Source organism: Anopheles stephensi, chromosome 2, assembly GCF_013141755.1.
Source record: "Anopheles stephensi strain Indian chromosome 2, UCI_ANSTEP_V1.0, whole genome shotgun sequence".
In the NCBI taxonomy this organism is placed as follows: Eukaryota; Metazoa; Arthropoda; class Insecta; order Diptera; family Culicidae; genus Anopheles; species Anopheles stephensi.
The window spans coordinates 68504405-68517617 of record NC_050202.1 but is presented as its reverse complement, the minus strand read 5'-3'; the positions used below and the strand labels follow the sequence as shown (position 1 = coordinate 68517617).

Sequence of the window (13213 nt, the reverse complement as noted above, 5' to 3'; positions counted from 1 at the left end):
GAAATTCCTGCGAGCTACTCTTTAATTTTAATTAAGACAATTTCCACCGCAAACAATGTGCCACGATCGCAATGTTGTACAAACGAGCATAAACACAATCGCTTGCTTGTTGTGTTATGTCTGGTTGGTTGGGTTGGGGCGGTGATGGTTGATTTACTGGTGGAGTAACGATCGAACATCGATCATCCACCCGGAGGACGGTTAATTATGTGTTGCCGCGATGGTTCGCGCACATGATTTATGTTTATTTAGTTCGGGTAAGAAAAAAAGAGAGTACATGTTTATTAGCATGCGGCGCTGCCTTTTGAGCGGTGTTGTTGTTTTGAGCTTTGATATTAAACGGTCGGCACAAGTCCCAAGCACGGTCCTGCATAATTGTTAAATTGTATTCGATTAGTTTGCAAAGGTACACACGCCTACTTTCAGTTGTATGTAAAATAAGAGAGAATTCCTTTTATTGTAACAGCGAAAAAAACGGTTCAATCATCCAAGCCAAGCACCTTTCATTGCTAGATAATTTATCATGCTTCGAAATTCAATTTAATTTTAATCGTAACGGTACGAATCAATCAACTGCGATCAGGGTTTGTTCGTTGCATATTCTTTGTTATATGCACGGGCACATATGGTTAAACCCTGTGTGCAAAGAGAATGCATCTCCTTTTTTTTTGTTGGTTCATCTCACTTCCCGCACGATGATCGACAACCGGCATCATGAAGGTGTTGTGCATCTATGCAACTCGCCGAGCATTATTGAAACACGCCTGAGGCACACCGCACCACACATACAGTGAACGCCGCACGCGGAGCGGTGCATTCATTCATGCAGCATCGTTTTGTGCAGCGGGGCAGCTACAACCGATCAAAGATTGTGGTGGGTCAGGAAGAAGCTGCCGTACACATTTGCGCACTCGACAGCGCTGCAAACAACACACACGCGCACTGTATCGCCGAATGCACAGCACATGCCGAGGAGGAGAGTCTAATGCACCGGCGTACGCCTGCTGTTTTGTGTTCGGTGTACTTGTGGTGGGCATGGAATATAAAAACAAAGTAAAACCATGTTTGTTCCGTCGTTCATACCGAACAGCGTTAGCGGTATAGTGAAGGTCCCATTCGTACCCAAAAACACTTTTATTTCGGGTATTTCGTTTCAATCGAAATGTGTTCATTTGATACGATGGCAGTAGTGTAGAGTTGCAGAGTTTTGTTCATGACGAAAAGAATAACTTTCAAATCTTTCCATTTTTTCCTCCACAGTGCTTGCATTTGTCAACGAAGAAGGTCCGGAGCGGCTGCGGCTAATAGCCGCGCCCCCGTCACACGTGATCGTGACCGGCAGTCGGAATGCTCCGGTGTATCTGCCCTGCCAGGCAGAGCTAGGGCCGGAAACGTCCGACGATATACCGAACAGTAGCTATGGGGACGAGTACTTGGACGGTCATAACGAGGAAGACGACGAGGAGGAGGAAGATGACGAGGGTTACGACGAAGATACCGATGAAATGGAGGATGACTTTCTCCCACACACCTCGTCACTGTTGACCAGCAACGATCTGTCGAACGATGAGCAGCACTTGCAGGAAGGCGCGCAAGAGGAGCAGCAACACCACCATCAGCATTATCCGCGTCAGTACAAAGATTACGAAAATGATGACGATGAGCGTCGAAGGCGAAGGCGGCGACGACGGCGGAGATATGTGCACACGCAGAGACGTGGTCTGTCGGGCGGCGGCGAGTATTACGGGTCACAGAGTATGTTCGAATACGTGTGGTATCGCAACGGGTTGGAATTCCTTACCACCGCCTTCCAGAACCAGAACCAGCACCAAACGCATAAAGGATTCCGGCTGTTTGAAAATGGGACGCTGAGAATTCCGTACAACCGCCAGAATGGAAACATGGCAGCTGGCGTGTATCGTTGTATGGCGACGCTTGTGAACCATCAGCAACGCTACCAGGGTTCGGTCCTGTCCACCGAATGCACCGTTTGGATTGCATGTATGTTTCCAGCAAACGCTGCATTACGAATCGAATTATTTGTGATTATATGGCTCCCTTCGGAACATTCCTATTGCAGATCTCGAACGGGACAATCGGATAAATTTCCCCAACAATACGATCGTTGTACGTGCGAACGAACCTACCGTCCTTCCCTGTCCGTTTCAAAGCTATCCGGCAGCAAACATTACGTGGTCGGTGAATAAAACCGTACTGCAACTGCAGAACCATTTCGGTAGCCCTAAGGAGAGCAGGTAAGGAAGATGGATTAAGACTGTTTATTGTTTTCAAAATGTATTTACTGTATCTTTTGCATTGCAGATTTTTCCTATTACAAAACGGAAGCCTCCTCATCACTGATGTCCACCTGATGGACAGTGGACGGTACCGTTGTAACGCAACAAACAATTATGTCACAAAAAACGTTCGCAGTACCAGCTTCAATCTTGCCGTGATTAGTACACCCCCAAGTAGCCTTATGGTGGTGGAGCCGAAGAAGCATCGGCTTCTGTCTCCACTGCAACCTCTTCACATGTCAGTTCGAGCGGGAGAAACGCTTCGGCTACACTGCGCCTGTTACTCCTGTAAGCCCCAGTGGACGTTCACGCCTCGCCAGAGCGAAATCCCCATCCGTCTGGAAAACTATACCCATCAGATCGTGTTTGTAAACGTGTCCGTTGAACGCCACGAAGGAAGATTTACCTGTCGCACACCGGACGGAACCGATCGCCAAATATTCAATGTAACCGTGCTGATCCCGCCTACGATAGTCAGCAAAATTGCTTCATACACCTCATCGGTCGTTGCCTCGATGGCGTTCAACTGTAGTGTCACGGGCAATCCGATGCCGACGGTAACCTGGTACAAGAACGGGCGTGAACTTAGCAGCAATTACATCGTACACTACAACTATCCGATGCTGCAAATCAACACACTCGACCCGGAGGACGAAGGTCTGTACCAGTGTATGGCAAGGAATGCGGCTGGCGAGGTATCCGCCTCGTCGTATTTAACCATTCGCGACAAGCAGAAGTATCGGCACAAAGCCAAGCGACTGGACGGCATTCGGTGCTATCCGGTAGACACGACCAGTTTGTACTTAACGTTTACTGTACCACCGCCGCATGCCAGTCCAAACATTGAATACGTAATGTACTATCTGGCAAGCGACGATCCGTTCCGATGGTACAGCTCTCCACCGACGCAGCTGGCAGCTAACGGCAGTCTGAGGATCAGCGGCAAAATGGTAGAACCCTTTCGGAACTATACCGTGTTTTTGCGCGCCTGCTCGGTTAGTGATATTTCCGGTGCGGACAACATTCGTGGTGGCGGTACGCAGGGCATGCAAAAAGTCATCCCGTCCAGGTTGTCCAGGGGCGTCCGGTGCGCATCGCAAGGATGTAAGAAAAGTCGCAACGAACGCAGTATACATTCGCTTTCAGTAACAGCTTTAATTGTAAACTACCTTTTTTACAGATCCTGTTCTATCAACGTTTTTCCCCAACAATGGCATTTTTATCTGGTGGCCCAAGTATGATTTTGTACAACCGACTGCCTTCACGATACAGCTTCGACACGGCGGAAACAGCAATCTGACCAGCTTCACGAACCAAATCATCGGTACAATCGATCCGTTAGATGACTACATGTCACACGAGGAGGTAGAACCACTGCTGGGGAAAATCGATGCAGTGACGAAAGAGCTGCAGGATTGGCTGTGGAAAGAGTATGACGTGGGTGGCGCGAGTGGCGAAAGTTCAGACAAAAGTGCGGACAGTCAGCCGCATCAGCAGCGACGTCGCCGCCGGCAAAGTCACCGAGAGAGTAGGCGCAACCGGCACGCATTCGATCTGTCGAAAGATCGGAAGCAAATCTTCGATTCTCTAGCCACTAGCGGGGCGATGGATGTGGACGTTCCTATCGCAGTGAATGCCGCTCACCTTCGCTCCAATGCGTCCAGCCTGGAGGCAGTAGTAGCGGCGGCAACAAAACTGTCCGAGGCTGCATTAGGCAATCACGCAGCAGACGAATCCGCTCAAATGCGGAAAACGCATAAAAGAGTTACGGTGACACAGGTCAAGGTTGCCGGTAATGTGACGGGCATTCTTCTACCAAACATACGCAGCGTAAAGGTGCGAGTGCTTGGCTCAGTAAGTCCTGATGGTGAGCCGATGGTCCAAGATTTGCGATACGTTGAATGGAAGGTGGTAAGTAGTAGTATTCACATGCTGAAGCACATATTCTTCCTTGATGATGAGTATACCATATTTGTTCTCCATCCAGCTTGATACAGATGCGCCCCGAACCGATGCGGTGAACAAGTTTCAGGCGAGCCACATCGATGCCAGAAGTGTACAGTTTACATGGAGTCGCTTCGTTGCCACCAAGGCGATAAACCGATGCTTGCAGCTGTGCTATAAGAATGTCAACTACGATGTTACAATGCGAGGAGGATCAAATCGATTCGATTGCCAAAAGATGTGAGTCCGTATAGAAATATGTTCTCTGCCACACAGGATGCCGCTTGCGTTTTTTTTTTCTTTTCGTCCGACACCCCAAGCAATGTCCTTGAGCACGAATACTTGCATACGAGCTAACGAACAACCTGTTATTGACAATTATTGTTTCAGTCCAAAGGATGCGTCGTACTATAATGTGAAGGATCTTGCTCCTGTTACTATGTATAAAGCTTTCCTAAAGCCTTGCGAATCAAATGAGGCGCTCAGCGACATTTTGGATTTTCAAACAAAGCACGATGGTAAAGAAGTGTTTTTATGACCTTCTGGGGCCGGTCATTAAAAATCTCATTTTGCTCCTGTTTCAGTTCCAGGACCTGTTACTAATCACGAGCTGCACCGTAAGGGTGGCACAATTAGCATCACTTGGGGGCCGCCCGAAAATCGTAACGGTATACTGCAGGGCTATCTGGTGGAATGGATCAACGAAGATAGTGTGCAACATTCGGCCAATCTTTCCGCGGATGCCGTAAGCTTCACCTTTCCCAATGTCACATCCGACGAACGGATCAACATATCGCTTCGTGCACTCAGCAGTTCCGGGCTCGGTATACCGATCTACCTGAATCTGAAAAATTACGAACCGATCATTGATGGGGTCGATGGGAAGGGTCCCGGCGGCAGCTCCTCAGCAGGCTACAGCGAACGTTGGGTGCTTCAGCTCTACCTGATAGTGCTCGTGCTGTTGCTGTTCCTTGTCATGGGTATACTTTGCTATTTACTCTTCCGTCGAAAGGCATGCAAAAAAGCTGCTAGCAGCTCTGGCGCTCCCCTTAACAACAGAGCACCCTTGGCTGTCGGCAGCAACGACGCTCGACATCATCTGGCCATCGATACGTCAGCGATGCAGATGATGGGTATGATAACGGGATGCAACAACGATATGCATGAAATGCAAACACTGATTCGCTCCGGCAACAACTTTCCAAGCGCAAACGGAGGACTGATGGGCAACGGACTGCCGATAAACACATGCGGTCAATCGATACCGCCAGCAACGAACCCGAATCCAGGAGCTGCACTGATAAGCAGAGCCCGACTGCAAACGAGGAAAAGCTTTGATACTGTTGCGATGAGCATACCGCGCGACGAACCTTTTTCTCCGCAGGCCAATAATGCGAGTGCAGCGATTACCTCGTACAAAGAACTGCTGGTCAAAGAACGAACGGAAGGCAGCAGGAACAGTTCGCCCAAAAGTCAACGATCGTCGACGGAATTGGAAGAGTGTACCAACGATAATACTTCTCCCAACGAAGCCATTCGTCGCACGTCGGTTGACGAAGAGGTAGCGTATTTATGTCAAACAAATTGTAATTCATTTTTGCAACGGCTCAATATTGCGTACATTTTTTTACCCGTCTCTCCAACACAGTGTTGCATAGCAAACGGTACTAAACTATCATCAAACATCAGTGGCAGGATACCGGTAGGAGCTCGCAGTCGTCGCATTAGCGAGGATAAGCAGTCACCCGCTACGTCATTCACGTCCAAAGCATCCGGCACTGTTCCACCAGTGGCATCGTCGTCGCCATCGTCCTCATGTACATCCACACCGTCGTCGTTATCGCCGGCTTCCTCACAATGCGTGCTAAAAACGCGTACCCCACTAGAATTCGATAGTAGCCAACGTAGATTACTAGAGACTACTTTAGATAGTAACACAAGCACCATTACTGTAGAAGAAACCAAGGAACAGCGTTCAGATGTGCCAGCAGCAGCAGCAGCACAACTACCGCCAGCACCACCACCACCACCACCCCCTCCACACCCAGTAGAAATTTATGATTACGATTATGCAACGAACTGTGATGATGAACGAGCAGACGAAGGAGACCACAGCCGACAGCTGCTGCTGGTGCAGGAGTGCCGGCAGCTGCCTGAAACTACAACGAGCCCGTCGTCGTTGACCGACCTTAATGCGAGGGTATTATTGCCTACCTTAAATGAGCAGGAACGGCACCAAGAGTCACGCCGGCACCCGCAACCAAAGCCTCACGATGAAGCAAATCTGAACTATCACCACATAGAAAGGACAGCGGCCGACAGGCCGACGACGTTGACGGCGAGCAACGGTTTGGACCGGTCACTGACGAATAATGCACAGTCCTACAACCGTAAGGTAGACGCCAACGGTGACGAGGATGACGATGATGACGATGACGACGAGCTGGATAATTCATCGTCGCTACTGAATACAAGCAGCCTCAGTACAAAACCCCTGCATCAGCAGAACCACACATCTAGCTGGAACTTTCGGCGACCGATCATCGGTCCGAACGGCTAGGCTCGACGAACGAAGGGCAAAAGAAAAGCCAATTTACTATTACGTACGTTTCCCCCTCCTTCTCCCGAACCACTTTCCTACCGCCGCTGCCCACTCAGGTACTTTCGTTTTATGGTTATAGTTTTTGAGATGCCGTTTTTAGTGTCTGTTCTTTACGTTGTTAAGTGTAACGCCCAGCTGCAGTGCCACTGGAGGGCATCTAATCTGTGCCCGAGATGCCGGGAAGCATGGAGCAGCAGAAGTATGTAATGCAAGAGAACAATCTGATTGTTGCGAAGAAGAGTGCGCTGGTGACCAAAAACACACACGGCGCATTGGTGCACTATCTTAGGTACGTGTGGCAGGTCTTTTGTAGCGTAGTAGCAGTTAGAACGAAGCAGAGGCTTCATCGTAATTTTCGATGATTAATGTTAGGTGATACTTTTTAGTTTTGATGTTACGACGACGAGTCTACTATATTTTTGAATGGTTTCCTCTCTCGCTCTCTCTCTCGCTCTTTAAGCTTAACCCATCTTTGATATGTATGATAGTTTTTTCCCCTAAGAGCTCACCCAACAATGATGCCCGCTATTGATTTGACCGTGGTTTTTTGCGCAAGGTTCCACAGTTCCCCCGCAACACAAGCGACAAACTATGTGTGTGTGTGTGGATATTATGTGTATATGTTTCCTATTAAAACGAAACTGAGTTGCATTTAATCTTTTGAACGTAATGATAACACCCTATGCTCGCAAAAAATACTTTTATTGCAAACAAAAAGCTCGCCTGTGGTGCAAGCACGCGCGCGCGTGTTTGTGTAAATGGTTACATTTGTTTTACACGGTAATGTTTTTCATCCACTGTCGTCTACTATTATGTTACAAATAGACACAACATATTTAAACAGTTTGCAACAACGTCTCTGCAAAAGCGTGGGGCGGTCGGGTGGCCGAGGCGACAGCGGCGCAGGTCTTCACACGGCAGGACCGGGGGGTTCAAATCCCATCCCGACCGCCTCCCCGTACGTAACGCTGACTACTTTGCTACGGGTAAAATCAAATCACTGAAAGCCAGAAATGGCAGGCCGAGACCTTTCGAGGTTCTAGTGCCACCGAAGAAGAAGAAAAACGTCTCTATTTCAAACTCAAAACAAAAACACTTCTAGTGTGAAAAGTAACAAGCTTCCCCCCCCCACCCCCTCCCCATAGTGTGATCTACAGTATTGTTTATTTATGAAAACTCGCATTTTGTTTTAATCGATATATTCTCTATGAACTGTGACTATTATGTTGCGCCTACTATAAGCCATTTCCAAACACACAAGCTCTCTCTCTCACACACACACACATTCTCTCTGAAGAAGTGAAGTGAAGAAGTACATACAGTTATAAGAGAAAAAAACAAAAAGCCAAGCGATATCCCCGGGTAAATAGGATACTCACACAGAAGCGAACGAGCGAATGTTTTACTTTGTTGCCAAATAACATTTACCACCCACACGAGAAGCACTCATGTGGGTAGGAATGTTGAATTACTTACATTTATAGAAGCAGCTATTGTGTAGTGTGGTTGCGCGGCGCCCCATTCTTCAGTGAAGAAACGTGCGCGACCGTAAGAACCGAACAGGCGCTGAACCGTTGTAATCGGCGCGCAGCGTCCGATGCATTATATGTTAATGGTCTAATTTTATACACCTGTGTAATAATCTCATCGTCCCACCAAAGAAACAAAGCGGTTATGCTAAAACATATACATGCACTAATACATATATATATATATATGCCCATCTTGAGATTCACATAGATAGATTTGCACCCGGCTAACTCCCTATGCCCCAATCATTTTCCGTCGCTTGTTATCACTAATGTACTTCTTCAGCTTCTCCCTTCTTACTACTACCGGTCGGTATTGGTAAACACCTTTTTGGGGGCCCTTGGGTGAGCAAAGCATATTTTAAAGCAACGAGATGTTTATATTACGTACGAACCTCCCCCCTTTACTCCTCATCATCTTATGATATTTATTTATGTCTAACGTACGATTTGTGGTAACAAACAGTAGTAGTGGGTGGGGTGTCCTCCTATACGCATCGCCACCATTAAACTTTCTTTTCCCTTATGTTTGTTTTTTTTTTCTTTAATTTTAAACAAAAAGCTTTTCGGTTATTGCTTGAACTAAATTAGTCGCTCAGTGGCTCAGTTAAACACACCACTCACTTCCTCCTCTTCCCCCCGCCACCCTCCACCCAACACATTTGGGTTAAGCAAACAGACACACACAACGTATGCCAATGCAAAACAACAAACAAACAAACAAACAAAAAAGCAAACCGAACAGATAAATTGACCGACGATGTAATGAAATAAGAATAATCTGGGTACCTGACTTATAAATAGTAGTAAGTAAGTGCATAATATAACCCTAGCGATACCTAATGTAAGCATGGAAAGCAACAACAGCAACAACAAAAACACTATATTATTCTACAGCCAGGCGGCGGCGGGCGAGTAAATGAAAAAAAATAACGATGAATTAACAAACGTTTGTCAAGAAGAAAACAATGGCTACTACTAGCGTGTAGTAGTAAACTTACACACACACACACACATACATTATACGAAAACTGTTGATGTGCTGCATACTGGGGAAGGAAGCATAGGCCGAACATAGAGTAGCACATGTAGCAGCAACAGTGTGATAAAGGCACTTTTGGATTTGTTTTTTCTTTTCTTTTAAACGGATTGTTTTCCACATTGGATAACGCTTCTTTGGCAAACCACATTGGCTGATCGGAAAACGATTGGATTGGATAAGCAGCAACTACACACAGAAATCGTCCTTTTAAACCGGTCTTGCATCGTTTACTACAATCAATCTGTCTGTTCTATAATTTGAGTCAGATCAGTTACGGCCTACAAGGAGAGGAGAAACGTAGTGAAGCCAGTCGTCAGCATATTAAAAGCGAGAGCCTCGAATCTTAGGTTTTAAATAGCTGAACACAGTTGTACCAGAGCGAATGTACTGACACTCCTCATTGTGCACGGATTGGAACGTAAAATCGGGTACGATTGAGGCAAAAATGTTTAAAACGCTCGTGTTATTTAGTAGTTGACCTGTTCGAGTGTAAGGCGCAAAAATATGTTGCTTACAAGCACGAACACGTGCTCTTGACGGTATCACATGTGTTTTGAAAATTGGATAAGTTCAGGACAGACGCGCTCACACATTTTTCCGACCAAATCCATGAAATGATTAGAAAACATTTCCTGAACACTGTTTAGGATCGTTTAGCTAAAAAAACGAGAAGGCTAAAGAAATGTTTAGAATGTTGTGTTGCAACAATCGTGCACCCGGTCACCAAGGTCTGCTTGTGCGTGTCTACGACGAGTAACACACACAACAAATGGGTCTTTTTCTATTTCCACGGTGTCCTAAAAACATCTCCAGGATGGGAAAAGAAACATAAGTAAATACACACACACACATACACACACATACACACACATACTTCCATAATTCCAACGTTGACTGCACACTTTCACAACTTCCAAAGTTACCATTTTCACTTTGTGTTCTGCAAAGCCGTGCCGCGGCAGATTAAAGTAACTTTTGATTGGTTTGATCTGTTGCGCGGGCAAGGCATGCACGCATCATGCAGCAATGTGCACGAAACACTGTTGTTTTTTTAATGTATTATTATTTATTATAACTGTTTGTCGAGACAAACCAACCGGAAGGCAATAGATTGATTTTTGTGTGCCGGCTTCCAGAATGAATGTAATAAGAGAGAGCACGTGCGTACATCTGTAACACCCACACACACACTCATTTATAATTATCAGCCCGAAACGAAACAAGTGTACCGCCACAACAGAAACCACAAAATGTTAAACCAGAGAACATATCTAAAGCGCATAGAAAAGTTATGTACTGTAAAAGCAAACAGTTTGCAATACGACAGACTACATTATGAAAAGGGGGTCTAGGTTTGAAATACTACAAATACCTGAACAGAACAGTATGCAAGGGAGCGGCGACAGAGCAAGACAAAGTTGGAGCGTTATGCGGTGACTAGTGCATCTACCCGAGATCCCAAATCGATTCGTATTCGGATACACCAAACAACAAAAATCACAAGCAAGCAATCCCAGCACCAAGCAAAACAACCAAACGGTAACACAACACATTCCATTTTTAAATTGCTTTTTGTGTTTTGCTTGTACTTTTAGTTTGTTTAAAGTTTTTGACCAACGGCTTCAACAATACACAACATTATTACACAAACACGAGAAAAGAGGTTGATGCGTCGAAAGGAGCGAAAGGAAGGAAGACGTAAATACGGTCGGTTCGGTTCAAAAAGTAAAACGGTTTTTTTGACGATTATTTTCATTTTTTAAAGCGCTGTAGCCGTAGTACCGATGTGTGTGTGTGTGCGCGCGCCCAAGATCGATTCCCGTTTTGTTTGAGGAGGGAAAAAACACACACAACACAGGAAACGTAATAATGTAATAATAATACTTGTTATCTACCTCACATCAATGACAAAATCAAGAATTTTGTTTGTAAACTTACCTTTAAGTTTTAAATTTATTAACGATTAATTATGTGAACATGTGAATTGAGAATTCAAACAATCTCGAAAGAATAAACTAGATTTAGTAACCGTAAGTCGGTAGTGTCGAGGTTTGGGCGCATCCGAACGAAGGACAACGATGGAGAAGATGACTGTTTGCTCTCACTTGCACATATTGAGTAATTATGGTGTGTTGCTGCAATTCGTACACTCATTTCCTCCCCGGCATGGTGGGGTTTTTGTTTGCAAGTCATCAATTCGCAGCAAAAATGATTCTGTGTAACGCATTCATCGTGTTGTAATGTTTGTATAGAATCTTTAATATACGAACGTTTATTGTAGGAAAAAATGGATGCAGATGATGCTGCCGCTGTAGGGTGCGTGTTGTGTTCATGGATCATCGCACCATTTTTTTTTCTTTTCTCGGGCTATGGAAAAAATCGGGGAGGGGCGGGGGAGGTGTAAACAATCGAAATAAAATTTCGAAACATATGCTGTGGCGAGAAAGTCTACACGATCAGACTTTGGAAGTGGTTGTTGGTGGCGGTTTGCTGCGTGTGCCAGACTTCAGGGGCGATTCAGGCTGGCACAAACTTCAGACTGTCGCCGTGCGGTTTGTACTCGATGTGCTGCGATTGAGGTAGGTTTAGTATGCGCCGCAGCGTGTCCCGTATGCGGTTGGTGCTAACCGTATCGGTTGCCGTCCGGTTCCACACCGACAGGACGTCCTCGGGGTACTGGGTGCACAGCACGACGCCACAAATTTCCGACCCTACCAGAAACTGCTCCCCGAGCATCGCCATGCACACGTTCTCCCAGGCCCGGTCCATTTTGGACTTCTTCAGCCGGATGACCCATTTACCGCCTTTCGAGTTGCTCGGATCTTCCCACATCGGTTTGATACCGCTCTGTGAAGAATAATCGAAGGGAAGATAATGCTTTTGTGGTTGCGCAATTCAGTAATCGCAATTCCGGCATGCCTACTACCTTAAACAAATGTAACCGTCGGTAAGGTTTCAAGCTGGTAGGTTTTATTAGGTGACAGTACAGGGACCACCACTGCTCAACGCTGGCACATCGGCCGACCAAGTGTAGGGATTTGTCGTACTCCTGAAAACAGAGAGCGCACCGATTAATACGATCATCCGCTACTTGCACGACCATCTGTTGAACCGCTGTCCGTGAACAGCACCGTACCGCCGCTCTATGTGATCCCTTTTTGCCGAACCATAAACAGTAGGTGTACTGTAGCTTATGTTCCCCGGGTCCTGCTTCAAGCGGCTCGAGCTTGTCCACATCAATGTCCGAGACCTCATCTCCGCTATCGTCGCTGTCGCTAGCATATGGTCTGATTCTGCGGAATGTAAATAAGGCAAATTGTCAGCCTTGTTAGCACAGCCGCTCGTGCTTGGCCAGAAACCTCTTCCGGTTTCTGGCGGAAAGATCTAGCACACGCAGCAAGGTGCACGGCGGTACGACTTGTTGTTGCTACAACGCGACGAAACGCACCGTCCGGTGCCGGTGCAAGCCGCACCGAGTGATACTCACTCGTATTTGTTGGACATATTTTAAGACCCAGCGTATTAAACAGAGTGCAACCGGTTTGTATAATTATTCACGTTATCACAGAGTGTTTTGCTGCAATGTTTTCGCTTTGCGCTTTTGCCTTTTTGCTGTGCTGCTCTTCGATATACGAGGTGTTTTTGTGACGTTCGGCAGTGACGTTTCGGGGCAGGCGATTCGAACTGTCAAGCAAAATGTTTGCAATTCGAGCTGCGTGTGTGTTTTGGCATTATTCGAGCTGTTCAACTGTCAATCGTTCCTGCAGCTAGCAGGAATTCGGGGGCGCCATATTGACGC

The 13213-nt window shown here is 46.4% G+C and overlaps 2 protein-coding genes across 8 annotated transcripts in view; one reads left to right on the top strand and one right to left on the bottom strand.

Annotated features, from left to right (window-relative positions):
- Window positions 1-11448, top strand: part of LOC118504479 — a 30744-nt gene extending 19296 nt beyond the window's left edge. For 6 of the 7 annotated variants that reach the window (XM_036038990.1, XM_036038996.1, XM_036038992.1 and 3 more), the window contains 8 exons: window positions 1261-2001; window positions 2081-2255; window positions 2323-3401; window positions 3478-4208; window positions 4285-4481; window positions 4632-4759; window positions 4826-5802; window positions 5890-11448. In XM_036038990.1, the coding sequence (XP_035894883.1) occupies window positions 1261-2001; window positions 2081-2255; window positions 2323-3401; window positions 3478-4208; window positions 4285-4481; window positions 4632-4759; window positions 4826-5802; window positions 5890-6801 (4940 nt within the window). In that variant the 3' untranslated portion in view covers window positions 6802-11448. The remainder of the gene's footprint in view (window positions 1-1260; window positions 2002-2080; window positions 2256-2322; window positions 3402-3477; window positions 4209-4284; window positions 4482-4631; window positions 4760-4825; window positions 5803-5889) is intronic. The other variant, XR_004905306.1, reaches the window with a different exon arrangement.
- A 196-nt stretch (window positions 11449-11644) lies between these two features.
- On the bottom strand, window positions 11645-13097 carry LOC118504486 (eukaryotic translation initiation factor 4E type 2). Its single transcript, XM_036039005.1, has 4 exons — window positions 12902-13097; window positions 12551-12707; window positions 12341-12463; window positions 11645-12261 (listed from the first exon to the last, which is right to left on the bottom strand). The coding sequence occupies exons 1-4, from the start codon at window positions 12916-12918 to the stop codon at window positions 11932-11934; spliced, it is 627 nt and encodes a 208-aa protein (XP_035894898.1). The 5' UTR covers window positions 12919-13097; the 3' UTR covers window positions 11645-11931.
- Window positions 13098-13213: the final 116 nt, after the last annotated feature.

Coding starts and splice junctions, on each gene's coding strand:
- LOC118504486 (XM_036039005.1), bottom strand. Junction 12,464..12,550: donor AGGGATCACATAGAGCGGCG/GTACGGTGCTGT, acceptor CTCTGTTTTCAG/GAGTACGACAAATCCCTACA. Junction 12,262..12,340: donor GACGGTTACATTTGTTTAAG/GTAGTAGGCATG, acceptor TATTCTTCACAG/AGCGGTATCAAACCGATGTG.